The sequence below is a fragment of the Procambarus clarkii genome, chromosome 1 (genome assembly GCF_040958095.1).
Source record: "Procambarus clarkii isolate CNS0578487 chromosome 1, FALCON_Pclarkii_2.0, whole genome shotgun sequence".
Taxonomy (NCBI): domain Eukaryota; kingdom Metazoa; phylum Arthropoda; class Malacostraca; order Decapoda; family Cambaridae; genus Procambarus; species Procambarus clarkii.
This window is the reverse complement of record NC_091150.1, coordinates 57,497,621-57,521,525: the sequence shown is the minus strand read 5'-3', so window position 1 is coordinate 57,521,525 and position 23,905 is coordinate 57,497,621. Positions and strand designations below refer to the sequence as shown.

Sequence of the window (23,905 nt, the reverse complement as noted above, 5' to 3'; positions counted from 1 at the left end):
ACTGGTAGTGGTAGTGATCTTGGTGACTGGTAGTGGTAGTGATCTTGGTGACTGGTAGTGGTAGTGATCTTGGTGACTGGTAGTGGTGGTGAATGATGGTGAATGTCTTAGTGACTGGTAGTGGTAGTGATCTTGGTGACTGGTAGTGGTAGTGATCTTGGTGACTGGTAGTGGTAGTGATCTTGGTGACTGGTAGTGGTAGTGATCTTGGTGACTGGTAGTGGTGGTGATCTTGGTGACTGGTAGTGGTAGTGATCTTGGTGACTGGTAGTGGTAGTGATCTTGGTGACTGGTAGTGGTGGTGAATGTCTTAGTGACTGGTAGTGGTAGTGATCTTGGTGACTGGTAGTGGTAGTGATCTTGGTGACTGGTAGTGGTAGTGATCTTGGTGACTGGTAGTGGTAGTGATCTTGGTGACTGGTAGTGGTAGTGATCTTGGTGACTGGTAGTGGTGGTGAATGTCTTAGTGACTGGTAGTGGTAGTGATCTTGGTGACTGGTAGTGGTAGTGATCTTGGTGACTGGTAGTGGTAGTGATCTTGGTGACTGGTAGTGGTGGTGAATGTCTTAGTGACTGGTAGTGGTAGTGATCTTGGTGACTGGTAGTGGTAGTGATCTTGGTGACTGGTAGTGGTAGTGATCTTGGTGACTGGTAGTGGTGGTGAATGTCTTAGTGACTGGTAGTGGTAGTGATCTTGGTGACTGGTAGTGGTAGTGATCTTGGTGACTGGTAGTGGTAGTGATCTTGGTGACTGGTAGTGGTAGTGAATGATGGTGAATGTCTTGGTGACTGGTAGTGGTAGTGAATGATGGTGAATGTCTTGGTGACTGGTAGTGGTAGTGATCTTGGTGACTGGTAGTGGTAGTGAATGATGGTGAATGTCTTGGTGACTGGTAGTGGTAGTGATCTTGGTGACTGGTAGTGGTAGTGAATGATGGTGAATGTCTTGGTGACTGGTAGTAGAGATGACTGATAGTGAGCTTCTTGATAACTGGCAGTGGAAGTGAGATATTGTGGGGAATACAAACACAATAATGTATGGAAGAGTTAAGGAAGTGTATGGGGCTAGTGAGAGTAGTGTATGGGTCTTCCGAGAGTGGTGTCTGGCTGTGGGGAGAGTAGAGTACGGGAATGGTGAGAGTAGAGTACAGAAGTGGTGAGAGCTGTGTATAGCAATATTGAAAGGTGTATATGGTGGTAGTGAGAGTAGTGTATGGCAGTGGTGAGAGAGTAGAGTATGAGGGTAGTGAGAGCGGTGTATGTGTATGGTGAGACCTGAGAATTGAGAGTTGAGACCGGTGTTATCGAGAATAGTGTTTTGGCGTAGTGGGAGTGGTGTTTTATCGTGGTGAGAGTAGTGTTTTAGTGAGGTGACCGTAGTGTTTTGGTGTAGTGAAGGTAGTGTTTTGGCCTTGTGAGAGTATTGTTTTGGCGTGGAGAGAGAAGTGTTTTGGGGTAGTGAGAGTAGTGTTTTGGCGGAGTGAAAGTAGTGTTTTAGGGTAGTGAAAGTAGTGTTTTGGTGTAGTGAGAGTAGTGTGTTGGCATAGTGAGAATATTGTCTTTGCGTGGTGATCGTAGTGTTTTGGCGTAGTGAGAGTAGTGTTTTGGTGTAGCTAAAGTTGTGCTTTGGTGTAGCTAAAGTAGTGTTTTGGTGTAGTGAGTATAGTGTTTTGGGGTAGTGGAGAAGTGTTTTGGTCTAGTGAGAGTAGTGTTTTGGTGAAGAGAGCGTAGTTTTTTGGCTTAGTGAGAACAGTATTTTGGAATTGTAAGCGTAGTGTTTTGACGTAGTGAGAATAGTGTTTTTGCATAGCGAAAGTAGTGTTTTGGTATAGTGAGATTAGTGTTTTGTCGTAGTGAGAGTAACGTTTTGGCATAGTGAGCATAGTGTTTTGGCGTAGTTAGAGTAATGTTTTAGCGTAGTGAGTGAAGTGTTTTGGCGCAGTGAAAGTAGTCACTTGGCGTATTGAGCGTAGCGTTTTCGTGAAAAGAGCATATTATTTTGGCGTAGTGAGTGTAATGTTTTGGCGAAGTGAGCGTAGTGTTTTGGTGTAGTGAGAGAAGTGTTTTGGTCTAGTGAGAGTAGTGTTTTGGCATAGTGAGAGTAGTGTTTTTATGTAGTGAGAGTAGTGTTTTGGCATAGTGAGCATAGTAATTCAATTTTTGTTTCTCCCTTCCTATTTATGCTACGATGCTGAGACTTCGACCAGATGAAACCCTTTTCATATACAACTCGTCAGAAAAGTTTGAGTGAAATCGAAGGAGCTTTCATTTTTGGCCTATTTTCCCACTTGGCCCCTTAAACATTTATAATAGAATTATCCTTAAATTCTAAAAAAAATCACATTCAATTACATACTGATATACGATATAGTTGAGTGGACACATCCGACACATCCTGTCTTTCTAAATTTTCGCCAGTATTTCTGAACATTCCATGGATTTTATCTGTAAATCCCTCAAAATTCATTTCTTCATCCTCCTCATTGCTGACCATAAACATAAGGGATTTTTTCCAGGAATTCTTCAGAGTCAGTTCCTTTACTTCACTCCACAACTTGGCCCGTTATAGATGGCTTCCTTGATGGAATAGTTCTTTAAATTCTCAAGGGTTCTTTTAGCCCTGTTATCCACGCTGAGTTCCATATCTTCCCCAAGAGGCAAAACCACCAAAACTTTGTTGAGCATTATTTTGGTGTGCAACCTCTTCGTGGCACAGCCCTGATCCATAGGTTGGATGAGACAGATTGTATTAGGAGAAAGTGCCATACATGTTATCTTGCCATCATGTGAGGTTAACGTGTCAATTCTGGGGTGGGCAGGTGCATTATCAAGCAACAGCAAAGCCCGAACTTTGCTTGGTCTCACTTTGAGTTTCTTAACTTGATGGTCACGAACTTCCTTGAAAAACACGTCATGAAACCAAGAAAGAATGGTCTGTGTAAACCATGCATTCTTTGAGTTATATTATTTCACAAGCAGTCTGTCCAAGCAATGTTGCAAGGCACTTATTTCTTTGATTTGCCAACAGTTGCACACATGATTCTGTCTGCTGTCAGCATTGGCACACATCATGGCCGACAGCCTGTCCTTGTTAACCTTACGGCCTGGCACACAACCCTCACTCCTCATTGCTAGAGTTTTTTCCGGTAAACTCCTCCAATACAGCCCAGTTTCATCAGCATTATAAATTTCATAAGAATATAAATTATGTGACAAAATGTATTTTCTTAATTTATGTTTAAATGGTTCTACACTGCTTGTATCTGCACTCAATTTTTCACCGACAATTTTCTTCTTCACAATATTGTGCCTACCTTTGAACCTTGCACCCCACCCTTCACTTGCTTGGAAATTCTTTATTTCAAAGCTTGCTACAAACCTGCTTGCAGCATTTATTATTTCTGGGCCGCGAATTGTCACGCCAGCTGTGCGGTGCTGAGCAAACCACTTGTACACAGCCTCATCCAACTGTACCACAGCGTACATGCTTCGAAGGCTTCAAAGTTCTTCTACCGCACCCTCTGCTAGTGCTTGCACCTTCACTCTCACTGGTTGAAATCTATTTCATGTATTGTTCTTTTTGTTTCCTTATATCAGAAACAGTACTAGTGCCTATATTAAAGTCCTTAGCAACACTTGAAGTCGACCAGCCACTTTCACAAAGTTGTATAACACATAACTTGTCTTTAATTGTTAGAGTAACCTTCTTCCTCTTAACACCTTCAGAACGATTGATGCTGCTACCAGACATAGTCTTGACCAAAAATGATAAAATTATAAAAGTTACTATGAAAACCAAAGAAGTCACTTAAAAAATATGTTTCACTAATGGCGCGGCACTGTGGTCTAACGCGTCCACAGTGCTGCGGGACAGGAGCACATGGGCTGTTTGGCTAGATCCATAGCCTCCCCATGGAGGACCTTGACCCTTGGAATTAACACAAGGTAACTGCAGGGAATTAACACAGGGTATCTGTACACTTAAGTGGCATAATTGACTGGCCTCTAAGAGTCTTCAAGAGAGAACTCAATAAATGCCTCCAGAGGATGCATGAGGATCCAGGCTGTGATTCATTAATCAGGCTGCGAGCAGCCGCGTCCAACAGTCTGGTTGACCAGACAACAAGGGTGGTGTTGATTCTTGGAACCACCACAAGGTAGCATGTACCTATTCATTCAAAAATCAGGCATTAACTGGTACTCAGAGTGGAGCACCTCTAATACCACCTTTAAGCTTTGCCATTTGGTTTGAACTTGGTGTATGGGCGCCTGACAGCTGGGTAGACAGCGCCTCGGATTCGTAATCCTGAAGTTCCGGGTTCGATCCCCAGTGGAGGCGGAGACAAATGGGCAAAATGTTTCTCTCACCCTGATTCCCCTGTTACCTAGCAGTAAATAGGTACCTGGGATATAGACAGCTGCTATAGGCTGCTTCCTGGGGGAGGGGTGTAACAAAAAGGAGGCCAGGTCGAGGACCAGGCCGGGGGGAGGCTAAGTCCCGAAATCATCTCACGATAACCTCAAGATATAGTTCTGTTGAAAGAGTTTGCAATTGGTCGGTTCTACTTCAGCAGGTGCTGCAAGCTCCCAGAAGTAATATATAGTAGCCTTTATTGAGATTAATATATCATTCATAACATATGAACAAGTATATGTACTGTCTTAGCTTAGTGGATTTCCTGGTTTATGTGTCTTAACACTGCCATAGGCATATCCTAAGCCATAGTCGCCTTGGAGTTTAGTGAAATGAACGCTACCTTTCTTTGTGTTGATTGCAGTAATAGAGTTGTTCACTTTGCGTTTAAGGTCTTCCACAGGGTTCCTTGTGATTCGTTGAAATTTAGTGTCATCACTGAGGATGTCGCTAATTTTATTCATATATTCTTGTTCCTCGTTTTTCCCGCTTCTGTTACTAGTTCAGCCTGAAATGAGTCAGTGGTGATGACCTTTTTGTTGTCTTCTAACTTATAAATGTCGTCCAGAAACATTAAGATTTCAAGGCGATTTTGATGCTTTTTTGGTTTTGACAAGAACTGACAGTTTAGACCATGATTCAAGAGGTCCTGTTTGTCCTGAGTAAGATCGTAAGTTGTAAGGTTTATGTAGCCATCTTTTGGACGAGGGATCTTTAACTGTCCACCGTTTAGGGCTGTCAACTTTCGGAGGGTTTTGGTTTCTACATGGGTATTGTTTTGTTGTTTTAGGTTGAGTAGTTCACTGTTGATGGTTTGCTTGAGTTGGTTGGGGATGTCATACTGGATCCAATTATTTAACTGATGTTCAGCTTGCTCTCTAAGGGTTTGGAGGGCTTCCTTCTTCATGTTAAGTTGATGCCATATGAGATCTTACCTATACCATAGGTAAACTCTGCGTGGCGGACTGCTGGGTCATGTGGGTTTAAATTGGTGTATACTGGCAGCTGGTTTTCATTTATACATGTTTCATTAAATATGACTGCATATTCTGTGTTGATTATTTTCTTATATAGGGTTTCTATCCCTTTGACTAGTGCTCTAGCATCTTGGTTTAATTGGAAGAGGAGTTCTCCAAAGGTCATCTTCGTTCGAGGTGAAGAAAAAGAAATAAATAAACTGTAGAATGTATTACCCTTATTATAAAATTTACACAACGTTTAGAACCTACATGGTTCATTCTCAGTTGATAAGAAAATACACGGCGTGTTAGATTTATACAAATAAGGCGTCAGGTGAAGACAAATAGACCTATACTAATGGGTCAAGAATAAGACATGAAAGGGGGGGGGAAGTAAGGCAGAAAAGAAAAAGGTGAAAATAGGGGACGAAGCACATACAAATATTAATCAGATGTAATGGGCAATAGCATGTTGAGCAGTGTCTTCTATGTTGGCATCTGTGAGGGATCTAGATCCCTCAGCTAGTTTTCCTAGGTTCTAGAGTAGGCTAGACACTCTAGAAACTGAAGCTTTCAAAATAGCATATGCTTGTTGGGTGTTGAATGAAAGCTTGTGTTACGAACTATCACTTGAGAGTAGTTAGAAGTCTATGATTGCTCTGTAGAGAGAAGTACAGAGATTTTCCTGTTTCTGTGAAATAGGATGGGAGTTGAGAGTGGAGTGGTGTAGGGAGGTACTTGACTCTCCCAACGGTTTTACAGGGGGGAGAGGAGGGACAGTGGGGTAGGCCTCACTCCTCCTTGTGACGTCACAGGACGCTGCACGGCGAGGCCATCGGTGATTGGTTTAGGCACCATGAGGAACAGTGCGGGCTTCAAGCTGATTGGTCTAGGCATTGTAGGGAGGAGGTATGGGCATCCAGAGTTCCCTTAGCCCGCGAAATCTTCAGTTTGAATTGGGCGGCCAGGGAAGCAGGAGGTGTTTGGGTGGGGGTGGCACGCTTGCCGCCTCCACCCCCTGTTAATCGCTTCTGTCGTCCAAATTACTCGATTGATGGCACTCCTGCCATCAGGGGTTGTGTCAAGGCCCAATTAAGTGAATTGGGGCCAGGGATTTACGGAAGAAACAGTAAAAAGCTAAGAGACAGTTGACTGTGTGAACGCATGAGGCAGGCTGGCAGAGCCTCATGGTGTAACAGGTGTGAGAGTATCCTGTCTAGTGGCAATGGACAATTGATGTTGGGCAGTGTAAGCGTATGTGATATTACAGGCCCATGTTGGACTTTGCATTCCATCTGGCGGTGTCCATGTGGTGACGCCGCCGGCCATTGTCACTCGAGTGTACGAGCGAGCATGCTGATTTGATGGGAGTGTAGGTGATCTTCCATCCACGTGTGTATGCTGGTGGGTGCCAGCCAGCCAGCCTGAGGCAAGCGCCATGTGCGCGCCCGCCTGCGGGTGGAGGCCAGCCACCCAGGCCAGCCACCCAGGCCAAACACCACCCCACGCCGCCAGCCCGGCCGGTAGGGTGGTATGACGTCATGCGCCACTCAAGCCACCCAGGCCACCTACCCGAGGCCACCCAACCCCCCTCTCTCAGCTTGGGAGGGGCGCTGTGGCCACATGCCTTGGCCACTTTCCCGGGACAGCCTAGGGCCACATCTTGTCGACGCATGAGGAGCAAGCAAGCTAAGTGTGTCCGCTAGTGTGGTAGTAACTTTGGTAATGAGGAAAAATAAGGGAAAGAGGGCAGTAGAAAGGAGTAGAAATGAGTACTATTACAGTGTGATGAGTACCAGTGAATATTCCCGGTAAGAGTTATCTCAGAGCCTCGCCAGGCTAGAGAAACAGCTGAGGGGCAGCTGTCAGTGGAATCCAGGTGTCGGGTAGGGGCGGTACCTGGAGATAGATATTATACACGGGACCACACTGTATGTTAGTAAGTTAGTAGACTGACTAGAGGATGTAACCAGTCAGTGTAGAGATTTACCATATAAGTGATCCAGCCTGTCGATTCTATATAATCGTTCAGGCTGGATTAATGCCATAGAGTACAGTAAAATTATAATCATTAGAGGTAGATTACTTGGTGATTTAATTTTCATGGATTATGTGAATGCCATTTCTCTGTGTTCATTTGCATGTTTATGTACTGTGTTGTGTGGTAAGTCAGTAGAGGTGATTGCTGACTGATTGCCTAATGATGTCATTAGCATGTGGGGTATGCTGACGGCATCATTATGTTGCAGGTTTGTGCAGTGTTGTTTCAGTTTATACAATATTATTGCCCCAGGAACTGTGTTGAGGGTTTAAGGGACCTCTAGGATTATTCAGGGGAATTTTCAGTACTTATTGAGAGCAGGCAATTGATGGGTTAATTGCCTGGCCGAGGTATGTGTGTGTTCACAGTATTCCTTTGCAATCAGGTGCAAGAAGTAAAAGAGGGGGGGCAGTAATATTAGTATACTTGTGTGTGTTGCACAACCGTGTGTTTTATTGTGTGGGCACAGTAATTAGCAAGTTGCAGTAGACGCAACCATATGTGGGTAGTGCTGATATGATGTTGCATGCCATTATAGTGTGACTATGTAACGCTGGGGTTACTTTGTTTCTTTAAGTTATGTTGAGGACTTAAGGATTCAGTGAGTTAATTAAGGGGTAATTAACTGGATAAGGGGTGCACACTTAGTATTGTGGAGTGAGTGAGGGCTGTTATAAGAGAAACAGTGTTGAGCTAGAATGAGATACGTCTCGGGAGCAATTAATTGTCCATGTGACAGTTAATTGACCACTCTAGCTAATTATGTAATTAGCCTTCTCATCATGAATTCACATAGTGGGAGAGGTTCTGTCAGAGCTGTCAGTATTTGTGTTAACGTAATATGCTCGAGACTAATTACCTTTCAGGGGTATAGCAATTAGTGGCTCATGTTAATTAGTGGAGTAATTAGCATTGGAGAGCTCCGGTGACTCGGTAAAGTGAGGTCATGGAGCTAGCATAAATCGTTGTATTAATCATATCCTGTCTGAGGACAGTGGATTATTGGCACATCTTGTTAATTAGGGTAATTAACGCCTTTCCCGTGAATTCACAGTGTTTGATGAGACCTGCTTATGCAGTGCGGAGTGAGACGTATTTCTGGATGATTAATTATCGGTCGTGGTGACAGATAATTAATGGCTCAAGTAATTAGTGGGTTAATTAGGGTAATTAACACTCACTCGTAATTTTTTTTACACAGACTGTGGAGAAGCTACCAAGTTAGGGTAGGCTTAGTTAAGGTAACTCAATGGGGATGTAATTAGTGGTCCGTTTGACCTTAATTGAGAATTACTCACTGAATACTTGCAAGGAGTCAAGTGTGGTGTAATATGTTGAGTTATTGTTAACAAGAGAGAGACAAGTGTTAAAGATTAACGTAGAGTATCATCATGTTGTTGTCTAGTGGGAGACAATTGTTTGTGATTACCGTGGTACTTTGTTGCTGACTGCTGCGATCAGTCAATTAACGTAATTAATCACTTCAGGCAATTTCTTTTGGTTGTCGTCTGGTGACGAGAGTAGAGTCATCTAGGGATCTGTGGAGCTGTGTCCCAGAATCCCGCCTTGCCTGTCTGTGTATCGGGTTACAACAGGACAACTTCTTAGTGGGAGTTGCAAAGAGTGTTCACACGGGGTTGTGATAGGGGGGAGTCACTGTTAGACTTCCGCCTAGTTACGTGGGTCTCTCCTAGGGGGCGGGAGGACCCCTAAGCTTGTGATTATAGTAGCTGTCAGGGAAACCAAGACACTATTGATTGCCTGCTTGTGTCTTTGTTTCAGTGGATCCTTCATTTGTTCAGTTAGTTCATGTTGTCAGCCCGAAGTGTCAGCAAGATGGAGCCTGCTGTCACTTCTCGAGGGGCTGTTGAATAGCTGTGTTGCAAATGCCACTTGATGTACAATAACGTAACCATTCGCTGTGGTGTAACTTAGTCTGTGATATTTTTCTTTGATTTGCAATATTGCGTCATCAGTGGGCACACCTGTGTTCAGGTTAGTTCAGTATGCAGCCTCACAGCAAGGGTTGCTATGTAGCTGTTTGTTATCGTGCCACTGGATTGACATTAACGTAATGTAAACTCGGTAATGTAGTAGTTAGTCTCTTGTTATTAATAAATTGTTATGTTATAGAAAACAGTCTTTGATGTCAACCCTTCAACCATATTATTCCACCATATTTCTGCATATTATTATTAAATGTTGATGTGATCTTGATAAGGCGGCTGTTCTTGGGAATTCGCATTCCAATTCATAGTGCCACTTCAAATATAAATATTTGATTGTGAGAACCCGTCGGTTACCCTTTATTAGTTTTAACGTCCTGTTAACTAGGAGCCAGCGGCCTATTGTGGACAGGTTTTCACCCTTGGTAGTGGAGGCCTGGCGGTTTGCTCTCGCTTTTCCTTTTTCTACTGGATTCATGCTTAACTGCCGTGAGCAGACTTTAAACTTGTAGTCCACCTCTTAAGGGAGGTAGGCGTAGAGAAAAATCTCACAGCTGGCGCCCAACGTGGGGCTATGCAACTTGGGTTCGAGCCCATGAAGAGTAGTCTTATTGATTTTTAAAGTAACATAAGATATCGTTGCAGAATATTGTGGAACAGTATTGTTGGAGGTATGTTTTGTGCACGGTTGTCACACGTAGGTACACACACCACACACACACAGTATGAAAGAGGTATTTCATGGTAGATATGGGGAAATCTGTCTGGCTTTTTGTGGCTGCTAGCTAGGGGACATTGACACACTCATTGGTGAGGGGTGTCAGCTCAGCAGCAGGTGTCGTGGACACCCAGCCAGCGTGCAACAGGGGTTGCAAGAGTGCACTCAGGATCTGCCTGAGGTGCAAGACACCACCTACCTGAGGGTAGAAGAAGCTTCTAGAAGTGACCTCAAGTGTGAGAGGTCTTATTGGACGACACTGTAGTTGTCAAGGGTGTCATAGGAGTGTAGTTGTCATTTACACAGTAGGATCTTAGTGGGAGGTCGCGCCACCAGAATAGGATCCGAGTAGACTTCTTTAGAGAAGGGGAGTAATTCATCTGTAGTTAGACAGGTGATGGAATTTCTTGCCAGAGTGGGGACTGTACAACCCCAGGAAGAATTCATGGTAGTCACTAGAGAGGTTGAGCAGAGGCTCCCGTTTGCAGAAGTGACAGCAGGGCCGAGTTCGAGCCTGAAGGTGAGAGCGCCGCAAGTCAGTGCTGGCTCAAGTGTAGATTGCAAGGAGGCAGTCTCACACAGGGAAGGGAAGCCAAACCCACCCTAGTGCACTTAACCCGGTGACAAGGTATGAAGGTAAAGATGCCTAGCTTGGCAGTTCTGAGAAAGACGATTCGATGGATGCATACATCGATCGCCTTTTGAAGAAAGGCTGCCAATGCAAGATGGCAAAGGTCATTTTGGGCTGGTGATTTTCCATGGTTTAGATCCCCAGCAGCATAATGATTTTGTTCTTTAAGGATTGCCTTGGTAAAGGGTTATAGTAGATCTGCAGAGGGAATGCTGATCACATTCCAAGTTAGGTCCAGGGAGAAATAGACAAGGGAGTTTGACAGATGTCAAAAGTTTCGCTTGAGTCCTTGTTAGAGTAGTGGGACCTAGGAGAAGCAAGGGAGGGACCCCAGGCTCAGTAGGGGAGCATAGGTACTCGTAGAAGAGGGTTTTCTCCCAGATAGTTCAGTCGGTAGAGCAAGACCGGCTGGTGTAGGGCAGTTGGACAGTGAGAGTGATCCTGTCAACTTGTTGCTAGGTCAGGTGGAGGACTGACAGTAAGTCTTTTGTAGGCTGAGGGAAGTGTAGAAGTGCTTCACCGGTAAGGCCACACCAGTGTGTTGCACATGTGTCCAGTATGAGACAGACCGAGGATGGAAATGGGAGGTCCAGTGATGGAAATGGTTGCGAGGTGTTGAACCGGCCAGGACCAGAGCTGGAGCCGAACATGTTGCCACTCCAAGGTCGGGCAGCACCACCAGGGTGATCCGGTGGTAGTGCACAGAGACCCTCAGGCCAGGATGTATAGGAAACAGAGTTTCACACTCCACACTTGTTTAGCTAGTACACCTGTTGGGCAGGTGTGTGCAGAAAAACTAGCTGGTGTTTTGAATGTATTTTCCTTGCAGGAAAATATATTCTTTAGTGGGAGGTTGTGTGAGGGATCTAGATCCCTCAGCTAGTTTTCCTAGGTTCTAGAGTAGGCTAGACACTCTAGAAACTGAAGCTTTCAAAATAGCATATGCTTGTTGGGTGTTGAATGAAAGCTTGTGTTACGAACTATCACTTGAGAGTAGTTAGAAGTCTATGATTGCTCTGTAGAGAGAAGTACAGAGACTTTCCTGTTTCTGTGAAATAGGATGGGAGTTGAGAGTGGAGCGGTGTAGGGAGGTACTTGACTCTCCCAACGGTTTTACAGGGGGGAGAGGAGGGACAGTGGGGTAGGCCTCACTCCTCCTTGTGACGTCACAGGACGCTGCACGGCGAGGCCATCGGTGATTGGTTTAGGCATCATGAGGAACAGTGCGGGCTTCAAGCTGATTGGTCTAGGCATTGTAGGGAGGAGGTATGGGCATCCAGAGTTCCCTTAGCCCGCGAAATCTTCAGTTTGAATTGGGCGGCCAGGGAAGCAAGAGGTGTTTGGGTGGGGGTGGCACGCTTGCCACCTCCACCCCCTGTTAATCGCTTCTGTCGTCCAAATTACTCGATTGATGGCACTCCTGCCATCAGGGGTTGTGTCAAGGCCCAATTAAGTGAATTGGGGCCAGGGATTTACGGAAGAAACAGTAAAAAGCTAAGAGACAGTTGACTGTGTGAACGCATGAGGCAGGCTGGCAGAGCCTCATGGTGTAACAGGTGTGAGAGTATCCTGTCTAGTGGCAATGGACAATTGATGTTGGGCAGTGTAAGCATATGTGATATTACAGGCCCATGTTGGACTTTGCATTCCACCTGGCGGTGTCCATGTGGTGACGCCGCCGGCCATTGTCACTCGAGTGTACGAGCGAGCATGCTGATTTGGTGGGAGTGTAGGTGATCTTCCATCCACGTGTGTATGCTGGTGGGTGCCAGCCAGCCAGCCTGAGGCAAGCGCCATGTGCGCGCCCAGCCCGCGGGTGGAGGCCAGCCACCCAGGCCAGCCACCCAGGCCAGCCACCCAGGCCAAACACCACCCCGCGCCGCCAGCCCGGCCGGTAGGGTGGTATGACGTCATGCGCCACTCAAGCCACCCAGGCCACCTACCCGAGGCCACCCAACCCCCCTCTCTCAGCTCAGGAGGGGCGCTGTGGCCACATGCCTTGGCCACTTTCCCGGGACAGCCTAGGGCCACATCTTGTCGACGCATGAGGAGCAAGCAAGCTAAGTGTGTCCGCTAGTGTGGTAGTAACTTTGGTAATGAGGAAAAATAAGGGAAAGAGGGCAGTAGAAAGGAGTAGAAATGAGTACTATTACAGTGTGATGAGTACCAGTGGATATTCCCGGTAAGAGTTATCTCAGAGCCTCGCCAGGCTAGAGAAACAGCTGAGGGGCAGCTGTCAGTGGAATCTAGGTGTCGGGTAGGGGCGGTACCTGGAGATAGATATTATACACGGGACCACACTGTATGTTAGTAAGTTAGTAGACTGACTAGAGGATGTAACCAGTCAGTGTAGAGATTTACCATATAAGTGATCCAGCCTGTCGATTCTATATAATCGTTCAGGCTGGATTAATGCCATAGAGTACAGTAAAATTATAATCATTAGAGGTAGATTACTTGGTGATTTGATTTTCATGGATTATGTGAATGCCATTTCTCTGTGTTCATTTGCATGTTTATGTACTGTGTTGTGTGGTAAGTCAGTAGAGGTGATTGCTGACTGATTGCCTAATGATGTCATTAGCATGTGGGGTATGCTGACGGCATCATTATGTTGCAGGTTTGTGCAGTGTTGTTTCAGTTTATACAATATTATTGCCCCAGGAACTGTGTTGAGGGTTTAAGGGACCTCTAGGATTATTCAGGGGAATTTTCAGTACTTATTGAGAGCAGGCAATTGATGGGTTAATTGCCTGGCCGAGGTATGTGTGTGTTCACAGTATTCCTTTGCAATCAGGTGCAAGAAGTAAAAGAGGGGGGGCAGTAATATTAGTATACTTGTGTGTGTTGCACAACCGTGTGTTTTATTGTGTGGGCACAGTAATTAGCAAGTTGCAGTAGACGCAACCATATGTGGGTAGTGCTGATATGATGTTGCATGCGATAATAGTGTGACCTATGTAACGCTGGGGTTACTTTGTTTCTTTAAGTTATGTTGAAGACTTAAGGATTCAGTGAGTTAATTAAGGGGTAATTAACTGGATAAGGGGTGCACACTTAGTATTGTGGAGTGAGTGAGGGCTGTTATAAGAGAAACAGTGTTGAGCTAGAATGAGATACGTCTCGGGAGCAATTAATTGTCCATGTGACAGTTAATTGACCACTCTAGCTAATTATGTAATTAGCCTTCTCATCATGAATTCACATAGTGGGAGAGGTTCTGTCAGAGTCTGTCAGTATTTGTGTTAACGTAATATGCTCGAGACTAATTACCTTTCAGGGGTATAGCAATTAGTGGCTCATGTTAATTAGTGGAGTAATTAGCATTGGAGAGCTCCGGTGACTCGGTAAAGTGAGGTCATGGAGCTAGCATAAATCGTTGTATTAATCATATCCTGTCTGAGGACAGTGGATTATTGGCACATCTCGTTAATTAGGGTAATTAACTCCCTTCCCGTGAATTCACAGCGTTTGATGAGACCTGCTTAGGCAGTGCGGAGTGAGACGTATTTCTGGATGATTAATTATCGGTCCTGGTGACAGATAATTAATGGCTCAAGTAATTAGTGGTTTAATTAGGGTAATTAACACTCACTCGTAATTTTTTTTTACACAGACTGTGGAGAAGCTACCAAGTTAGGGTAGGCTTAGTTAACGTAACTCAATGGGGATGTAATTAGTGATCCGTTTTACCTTAATTGAGAATTACTCACTGAATACTTGCAAGGAGTCAAGTGTGGTGTAATATGTTGAGTTATTGTTAACAAGAGAGAGACAAGTGTTAAAGATTAACGTAGAGTATCATCATGTTGTTGTCTAGTGGGAGACAATTGTTTGTGATTACCGTGGTACTTTGTTGCTGACTGCTGCGATCAGTCAATTAACGTAATTAATCACTTAAGGCAATTTCTTTTGGTTGTCGTCTAGTGACGAGAGAAGAGTCATCTAGGGATCTGTGGAGCTGTGTCCCAGAATCCCGCCTTGCCTGTCTGTGTATCGGGTTACAACAGGACAACTTCTTAGTGGGAGTTGCAAAGAGTGTTCACACGGGGTTGTGATAGGGGGGTGTCACTGTTAGACTTCCGCCTAGTTACGTGGGTCTCTCCTAGGGGGCGGGAGGACCCCTAAGCTTGTGATTATAGTAGCTGTCAGGGAAACCAAGACACTATTGATTGCCTGCTTGTGTCTTTGTTTCAGTGGATCCTTCATTTGTTCAGTTAGTTCATGTTGTCAGCCCGAAGTGTCAGCAAGATGGAGCCTGCTGTCACTTCTCGAGGGGCTGTTGAATAGCTGTGTTGCAAATGCCACTTGATGTACAATAACGTAACCATTCGCTGTGGTGTAACTTAGTCTGTGATATTTTTCTTTGATTTGCAATATTGCGTCATCAGTGGGCACACCTGTGTTCAGGTTAGTTCAGTATGCAGCCTCACAGCAAGGGTTGCTATGTAGCTGTTTGTTATCGTGCCACTGGATGGACATTAACGTAATGTAAACTCGGTAATGTAGTAGTTAGTCTCTTGTTATTAATAAATTGTTATGTTATAGAAAACAGTCTTTGATGTCAACCCTTCAACCATATTATTCCACCATATTTCTGCATATTATTATTAAATGTTGATGTGATCTTGATAAGGCGGCTGTTCTTGGGAATTCGCATTCCAATTCATAGTGCCACTTCAAATATAAATATTTGATTGTGAGAACCCGTCGGTTACCCTTTATTAGTTTTAACGTCCTGTTAACTAGGAGCCAGCGGCCTATTGTGGACAGGTTTTCACCCTTGGTAGTGGAGGCCTGGCGGTTTGCTCCCGCTTTTCCTTTTTTCTACTGGATTCATGCTTAACTGCCGTGAGCAAACTTTAAACTTGTAGTCCACCTCTTAAGGGAGGTAGGCGTAGAGAAAAATCTTACAGCATCTTCATGTTCCAGTCGTGTTTTTACTCTCTCATGGTGGGTAGAGTGAATAGTTCCATAATTTGGGTATTTATGTTAGATTGTTCTATTTTTAAGTAGATTGTTTCAAGAAATTGTAATCTTCTTACATCTTAGATTTTGTCTATTATACAAGTGTTTTTATACAACATTTCTCTTATTTGGGTGATGTCATGGGCTTGTCTCTTGTGATTTTTGGCGGCACCTGATTGAAGATGACAGGTCTAATGCCTCGTCAGCTTGGTCGACGTCATCCCTATGTACTTTGAGATTTGAAGGCTACGTCCTTCGTGGGGGCAGGTGTACATATATACCACGTTTGACTGTTGCAAAGGGTTCTCCGTCGGCTTCACACTGTTTATAATAAGGAGGTCGGTAGTCTTCTTTGTTTTATAGAATATGATTAGGTCTATGTTTTGGTTAGGAGTTATGCTTTTTACTCTTTTACGGATTATTTCTTTCATTATTCGTTCTTCTTTTTTATGTTCGCTGTGCATGGTGTATTTATATTATAATTTTATTGGAGTTGTTGTGGTTTCTGTTCTTGGTTCAGGATTGTACCATCGATCAAGGTGTCGCCTTATTGTAGTGTTTATTTTCGTGTTGCTATATCCGTTGTTCACCAACACCTGGGTTATTTTTTCAGACTCCCTACTCACGTTGCTCCATTCAGAGCAGTGGGTAAGAGTTCGACGAATATAAGCGTTGAGAACACTGGCTTTGTATCTTTGTCGTAGCTTACTGGACATTGCTAAACTAGCTCACGAGAGAGATACTTGTATAATGTACATGGGTTGAATACATTAGTAAAGGTTTCCTATATACTCTTCGGAACACAGTGGCTATCTATGTTCTTGTGCAATACCCTGACAGCAGCACAAGATTATCCAATAGGCCAAATAGGCCATGGCCTAGGGCCCACCAGCACCAGGGAGCCCACCAGCACCAGGGGGGCCCACAAGCACCAGGGGGCCCACCACTGTCTACATGCAATGTTTACCCTTTGAATGACGACACTTACCAGAAGGTGTCATTTAACTGTTATGACCTAGCGTCCAAAAACAGTTAGATCCAGCCCTACCTAAGAGGTTGGATAACAAACACAATATGGTCAATAGTATATATATTAGGTATAGAGTTATAATTTATACAGTAGGGAGTATAAGCAGGCAGTATGGTGAGGCAGATTTAAGGTTGGCTAACTGGAGGATGATTCCGTCTGGTGAGTTGACTGGGTCGAGACAGGTCAGATGATGTTCCTCCAGGCTACTTCGAGCTGGTATTTTAATGCTGATCTGGTAATGATATTGAAGCTGTGTCAGGCATTTGTATTCATCCGTCTGCCAGCGAGACACGGAGCAACGCTGCTTGCTCATTGGTCGAGGAGCACCGGCTTGGTCCTTGGCCAAGCCGGCAATGTGCTGGCGTCAGTGTAGCGTCTGTGAGTATTGCTGGCGGTACTTAGTCGACTTGAGAATGGTCCAGGACGGACCGATACGTCGTCGTCCCTTCACCTTCTAGTGTGTGGTCTGGTCAACATACTTCAGCCACGTTATTGTGACTCATCGCCTGCAACTGGTACTCAAATATAGGTGTTGAAAATTATGTATACTAGTGCAGGCGTCGTACGGTGTTGTGTAGATGTACACAACTGAGGTGTGGGTGTGTCAGCTACTGTTTCCTGTTAGTGCCAGACGACACTAGGTGTGGGTGTGTCAGCTACTGTTTCCTGTTAGTGCCAGGCGACACTAGGTGTGGGTGTGTCAGCTACTGTCTCCTGTTAGTGCCAGACGACACTAGTGCGAGTATTAGTGGTGCGTGGAGGGAGGGAGGTGCACATTACCGAGCAAGAGAAGACCCTTTTATAACACTTAAATTAAGATGAATGAGCTGGTGGCATGTTATGTATCAGTATCAGAGTATTGATACTCATAGGTTATATAATATTTTATTCTGTATTTGGAGGGTTATCAGCCACCAATATATATATTGGTGGCTGATAACCCTCCATATATATATAGATGATGTATTGGGGTGTATGGCAATATGGTATGTTGTATTATACCATATAGTGTATGAGAGGAAAGGCTGGCGTGAAAGAGTACAGGTATTATGCAGGTCCTTTTCCAGTGATCATACGTGTACAGAGAGGGAGGCAGAGCCAGGCTGTCTGTGTTGCCCATCTTATTGTATCCTTATATATAAGTAATTATTAAGTTAAACCATTTAAGAATGTTATAATTTTAGTTATCCATATTAGACTGAGTGAAATAGTATGATTGTATATTGTAAATTGTTTGAGAGTAATTATTTCAGTTTGTAGTGTGTTAATTTATTAATAAAAAGATTGAATCGGAAGTAGGCAACTCAGAGGTGAGGGAGACATTCGTCTGTCGGAGAGGAGCGCGGCTGGTACCCTCAGTAGCAAGTAGAGAGGTCTGTTGACAACATATCTGTGTCAGTTTAAGTATTGTCTGGTTGTGTTCATAACCGTAGGGTGGTTAATTGGTCTGGTATTCTATTATATGTCCATCTGTGTTTATATAGTTAATTGTGATCAATAAGTCCATTTTGAGCTAATTTGTCATTTTAAGTTATTATAATTATAAGTTTAACTTTGTTCTTCGTATTGTGTTCCTCCCTGAATATTCTTCACTGGTGCCTGCTTAAGTACCTCGTTGGGTTTTTGAGGATCATACTCTTGAGCATAAGAACGTGATAGGCCTAGGTATTAGTTATTCCTGTGTGAGGCACGAGCCAAGTCATAACCAAGGTTGGTAACATGGCACTGTACAGTGTCAGCGAGGAAGACAACTGTGATGGCACTTCTTGTTGATTATGACAATAAAATGTTTCGTTTACAACACTTGGGCATCGGTGTGGAGGTCAGTATTGCATCGGCAGGGAGAGCCAAGGCGTGAGGTCAAGGCCCGGGATGCCTGGACTGTCACAAGGTACTCTCTCGTTCCTGAAAAGCAAGGAAAAAAGTTAATTGAACGTCTTGCACTTAGCAACCAAGCATTTTAAAAGCTAGAATCGTTAAACCTTTCATGGATCCCAAACTGAAACCAGGAAGACTTAACACAAATATGTACATCTACATTATTCAGCCACCCTAGAATATGAAGGGGGATACATAGTATATCTTAGCTTACTGATGCGAAAATGGTTAGTCTCACAAGGCCACGAGATCAGGCCACCTTCGATGGATATCATCAAAGGATGCAAGAGTTAATAAAGTAGCAGCGATACTAAAAGTTCCCATCTGGCAGGATTTCTTTATGCTGAGTTAAGGTGACTTAGTTATGTGTGCTAGGCAGGAACAGGCCAGTTAATTTTTGGTAGATTAGGTAAATCTGGAAACGAGTTTGAGAGCCGAAGCTAAAATGTCTGACCTCAGATGTCTCACAGTCCACGAAAAGGCAATGGGCTGGATGCAGCCCTACACAATATAAAGAGTGACCACCCCATCCTCCTGTTTTGGTAGTACTTATAGTATCAATGTAGACCCTAATATATATACCGATGAACAGCGAAATTAGAAAGTAGAAATCTGAACTATTGAGTAGGACAAACCAGAAAACTATTTTAACTTGTGTTGCTTTGACAAACGAAACTAACCTAACCTTCCTAGGCCTAATACACGATATCTGAGGCCTAATACAGTACTTATGTGTGCTATACTAGGCCTGGGAATATTTAAGTTTGTGTTTTAGCTTCATTTATTTTAACAGAATTCATTACTGGTCAGTATTTTACTATCTAAAAGCTAAGTACGTACGAATTCGTGACTATTGACGAAGGTCACGATAGGTACTATCTAAACAAGAGGAGAGGCTGGTGTGACTCACAGTCCTCGGGCTGGCGGAAGGCGAGGGCTGGACGTAGCCCAACATGTCTCCAGTCTCACACAGGACGCGGGCCCAAGACATCATCCGGATCGAGTGAGTTGTTCTGCAAGAATATTGCATTATAAGTTTGATGTTGTTATTAAGGTAATGTCTTAACTCACAGTTGCGGTACAAGTGTGACATTATATGATGTTGTTACTAAGGTAATGTTGCCTTAACTCACAGTTGTATTCCCCTAGTTGTGTTTGCTCTTTCGGCCCGCCTATCAACTGTCAATCAACTGTTTATTAACTACTTTTTTCCCACACCACACACACACACACACACACACACCAGGAAATAGCCCTGGTGTGTGTGTGACTAACTCCCAGGTACCTATTTACTGCTAGGTAACAGAGGCATTCAGGGTGAAAGAAACTTTGCCCATTTGTTTTTGCCTGGTGCGGGACTCGAACCCGCGCCACAGAATTACGAGTCCTGCGCGCTATCCACCAGGCCCCCTTTGTTGTTGTGGTACAAGTGTAACATTATATGATGTTGTTACTAAGGTAATGTTGCCTTAACTCGCAGTTGTGGTACAAGTGTAACATTATATGATGTTGTTACTAAGGTAATGTTGCCTTAACTCGCAGTTGTGGTACAAGTGTAACATTATATGATGTTGTTACTAAGGTAATGTTGCCTTAACTCACAGTTGTGGTACAAGTGTGACATTATATGATGTTGTTACTAAGGTAATGTTGCCTTAACTCACAGTTGTGGTACAAGTGTGACATTATATGATGTAGTTACTAAGGTAATGTTGCCTTAACTCACAGTTGTGGTACAAGTGTGACATTATATGATGTTGTTACTAAGGTAATGTTGCCTTAACTCACAGTTGTGGTACAAGTGTGACATTATATGATGTTGTTACTAAGGTAATGTTGCCTTAACTCACAGTTGTGGTACAAGTGTGACATTATATGATGTAGTTACTAAGGTAATGTTGCCTTAACTCACAGTTGTGGTACAAGTGTGACATTATATGATGTTGTTACTAAGGTAATGTTGCCTTAACTCACAGTTGTGGTACAAGTGTGACATTATATGATGTTGTTACTAAGGTAATGTTGCCTTAACTCACAGTTGTGGTACAAGTGTGACATTATATGATGTAGTTACTAAGGTAATGTTGTATTAACTTAAATGTTCAACATATATTATTCTGCTTCCTTAACAAGCACAATATCTGATATATAAATCATTTTAAAAATGTCCATTTCGTTTGGCAACAGATTTAACATAATTGTTAGTTATGGTCAATTGGTAATGGATAAAAAGAGGATCTGGTTAGAATTCTTTTTTCCCTTATTATAATCATTATTAGATGTACAGTTCTACATACCTGGAGGCTCTATTATTTTATTATGTTAAAAATCGCAGTTCATTTATAAGAGAAATGGGTAATACTTATCGTTCTAACTCGATTCAGTGATCGGTGAGTCAAACGCCCCAAGAAACGTTCATAATACTCTTGTCTACTTTTGGGTCATACAAGTTAATTAATTTTGAGTTAAATGATGTAATTTGACGTCCTTTAATATGTTGACAATTGTGGTAGGCGTCGTCATTTGTTTCGAATACGCAAATTGTTTTAAGTTTCAGTGTCATATTATCCTATGGGCACGTATTATCCTAATGGACACGTAAGTACATGTTGAGTGAATTTGACAACATCCATATTTATATTAACAACTGACACATCAGATGACTGGAAGTGTCAACAGACCTGGGTGGGGGGAAGGTGGGGCTGGCTTGTCCGCCAGGTCGTAGAAGAACCGTTCCCCTCGCTTCAGGCGGGTGAACTGGTCGCCGATGATGCACCTGTGGCGGGAAAACACGTGATTGGTTAAGCACTCCTGTGTGTGTGGCGGGAAAGTATGTGATTGGTGAAACATCCATCTTTATGGTTGGAAAACATGGGATTATTGAGACGTCTGTGTAATTGCTCAAGAATTGACCAGTAATTGGTCAGTTATTGTACGTACGATGGTGTAATTGGTCAACAATTCCTCTGTGTACTTGTAAAATATGACTGGTAAACCAGTTTTGTGTGGTGTGATGACGTGGTCACCAATATTACATGTATAAATCGTAAAAATATCCTGTTCCAAAATAATATGCATTTCTGGTATAAAAAGCCCGACATGCTGCAATTTGTTATGTAATAAAGGAGTTAGTAAGAGATGTAAACATTACTAGCATTTTTGGCATCTTCTCTTTCCTGCTTTAGTGTTACCTCACCTGTAACCCATTCCTCCCTGGCTCCTGTAACCCACTCCTCCCTGGCTCCTGTAACCCACTCCTCCCTGGCTCCTGTAACCCACTCCTCCCTGGCTCCAGTAACCCACTTCTCCCTGGCTCCTGTAACCCACTCCTCCCTGGCTCCTGTAACCCACTCCTACTTGGCTCCTGTAACCCACTCCTCCCTGGCTCCTGTAACCCACTCCTCCCTGGCTCCTGTAACTCACTCCTCCCTGGCTCCTGTAACCCACTCCTCCCTGGCTCCTGTAACCCACTCCTCCCTGGCTCCTGTAACTCACTCCTCCCTGGCTCCTGTAACCCACTCCTCCCTGGCTCCTGTAACCCACTTCTCCCTGGCTCCTGTAACCCACTCATCCTTGGCTCCTCTAACCCACTCCTCCCTGGCTCCTGTAACTCACTCCTCCCTGGCTCCTGTAACCCACTCCTCCCTGGCTCCTGTAACCCACTCCTCCCTGGCTCCTGTAACCCACTCCTCCCTGGCTTCTGTAACCCACTCCTACTTGGCTCCTGTAACCCACTCCTCCCTGGCTCCTGTAACTCACTCCTCCCTGGCTCCTGTAACCCACTCCTCCCTGGCTCCTGTAACCCACTTCTCCCTGGCTCCTGTAACCCACTCCTCCTTGGCTCCTCTAACCCACTCCTCCCTGGCTCCTGTAACTCACTCCTCCCTGGCTCCTGTAACCCACTCCTCCCTGGCTCCTGTAACCCACTCCTCCCTGGCTCTTGTAACCCACTCCTCCCTGGCTCCTGTAACCCACTCCTCCCTGGCTCCTGTAACCCACTCCTCCCTGGCTCCTATAACCCACTCCTCCCTGGCTCCTATAACCCACTCCTCCCTGGCTCCTGTAACCCACTCCTCCCTGGCTCCTGTAACCCACTCCTCCCTGGCTCCTGTAACTCACTCCTCCCTGGCTCCTGTAACCCACTCCTCCCTGGCTCCTGTAACCCACTACTCCCTGGCTCTTATAACCCACTCCTCCCTGGCTCCTGTAACCCACTACTCCCTGGCTCCTATAACCCACTCCTCCCTGGCTCCTATAACCCACTCCTCCCTGGCTCCCGTAACCTACTCCTCCCTGGCACCTGTAACCCACTCCTCCCTGGCTCCCGTAACCTACTCCTCCCTGGCTCCTGTAACCCACTCCTCCCCTCTTCTCTATCCCTCCTTTTAACCTTTTTCCGCTTTATTACAAATGACTATAGACATTTGTAATAAAGTAGAAGGAGGAGTGAAAATTATTTTTCACTTAAGTAGAAGGAAGAGTGAAAATTATTAAACATTTATATTATTATTATAATAAATATTATAATAATAATTGTTGCATTTAATAATTTTCACTCTTCCTTCCACTTGCTCTTGAAGGAGGCCGACTTCGGGTGAAAGGAGTTGTGATGAACTTTGTCTGGAACCCGTAGGTGCGGGACCGGGACGTCCACCTCCTGGGGGTCGTGCGGCCCGGGCTCTGTTTCAGGAGTCTGGGGTCGTATATACCCTTGATGGGGTGGTTCTCCTCCGGCCCCGACCACGGCGGTCTACGGCGTTGGAGTCCCTGTGCCCATTTTTAACCAACTTCGAGGTCAACCCCGGAACTCACAGTTCCTGCGACGGCGCTGGAACCAATCGTATTGGCATATACCTTTTCATTGGAGACTTTCAGCGCCGTGTAGAGGGGGAACCTGCTGCCTGGGTAACAGCTTCTCCCCCGAATCAACCTACCCTGTCTTTGCGCCCTGGTGAGGCCACTCCAGGCCAGGCCGACACCAGAGCGCAACTCCATAGACTCCTGAGACTTATGGATGCCTACTCCTAGTACTCTACGTCCGTCTTAATGCCCCTAATGTCTCCTATTGCCCTTCACCTGGAGGTGGGTCCCCCCTCCTGTTACCCCTCACCTGGAGGTGGGTTCCTCCTCCTGTTGCCCTACACCTGGAGGTGGGTCCCTCCTCCTGTTGCCCCTCACCTGGAGGTGGGTCCCCCCTCCTGTTGCCCCTCACTTGGAGGTGGGTCCCCCCTCCTGTTGCCCTACACCTGGAGGTGGGTCCCCCCTCCTGTTACCCCTCACCTGGAGGTGGGTCCCCGCTCCTGTTGCCCCTCACCTGGAG

General features: G+C 44.7%; 2 protein-coding genes across 2 annotated transcripts; one reads left to right on the top strand and one right to left on the bottom strand.

Moving 5' to 3' along the window:
- Positions 1-2,538: 2,538 nt before the first annotated feature.
- On the bottom strand, positions 2,539-3,486 carry LOC138363525 (tigger transposable element-derived protein 7-like). The gene is made up of 2 exons (XM_069322883.1): positions 3,037-3,486; positions 2,539-2,934 (listed from the first exon to the last, which is right to left on the bottom strand). The coding sequence occupies exons 1-2, from the start codon at positions 3,484-3,486 to the stop codon at positions 2,539-2,541; spliced, it is 846 nt and encodes a 281-aa protein (XP_069178984.1).
- Positions 3,487-11,922: 8,436 nt separating this feature from the next.
- On the top strand, positions 11,923-22,974 carry LOC138363518 (uncharacterized). The gene is made up of 2 exons (XM_069322877.1): positions 11,923-11,975; positions 21,771-22,974. Exons 1-2 carry the CDS (start codon positions 11,923-11,925, stop codon positions 22,972-22,974), a joined length of 1,257 nt encoding a protein of 418 aa, XP_069178978.1.
- Positions 22,975-23,905: the final 931 nt, after the last annotated feature.

Excerpts from the sequence above, each read along its gene's own strand:
- LOC138363525 (XM_069322883.1), bottom strand. The coding sequence starts at position 3,486 with ATGTACGCTGTGGTACAGTTGGATGAGGCTGTGTACAAGTGGTTTGCT. Across the intron at positions 2,935-3,036 it reads CTGACAGCAGACAGAATCAT|ACCATTCTTTCTTGGTTTCA; the intron begins GTGTGCAACTGT and ends TGGTTTACACAG.
- LOC138363518 (XM_069322877.1), top strand. The coding sequence starts at position 11,923 with ATGAGGAACAGTGCGGGCTTCAAGCTGATTGGTCTAGGCATTGTAGGG. Across the intron at positions 11,976-21,770 it reads CTAGGCATTGTAGGGAGGAG|TGTTACCTCACCTGTAACCC; the intron begins GTATGGGCATCC and ends TTCCTGCTTTAG.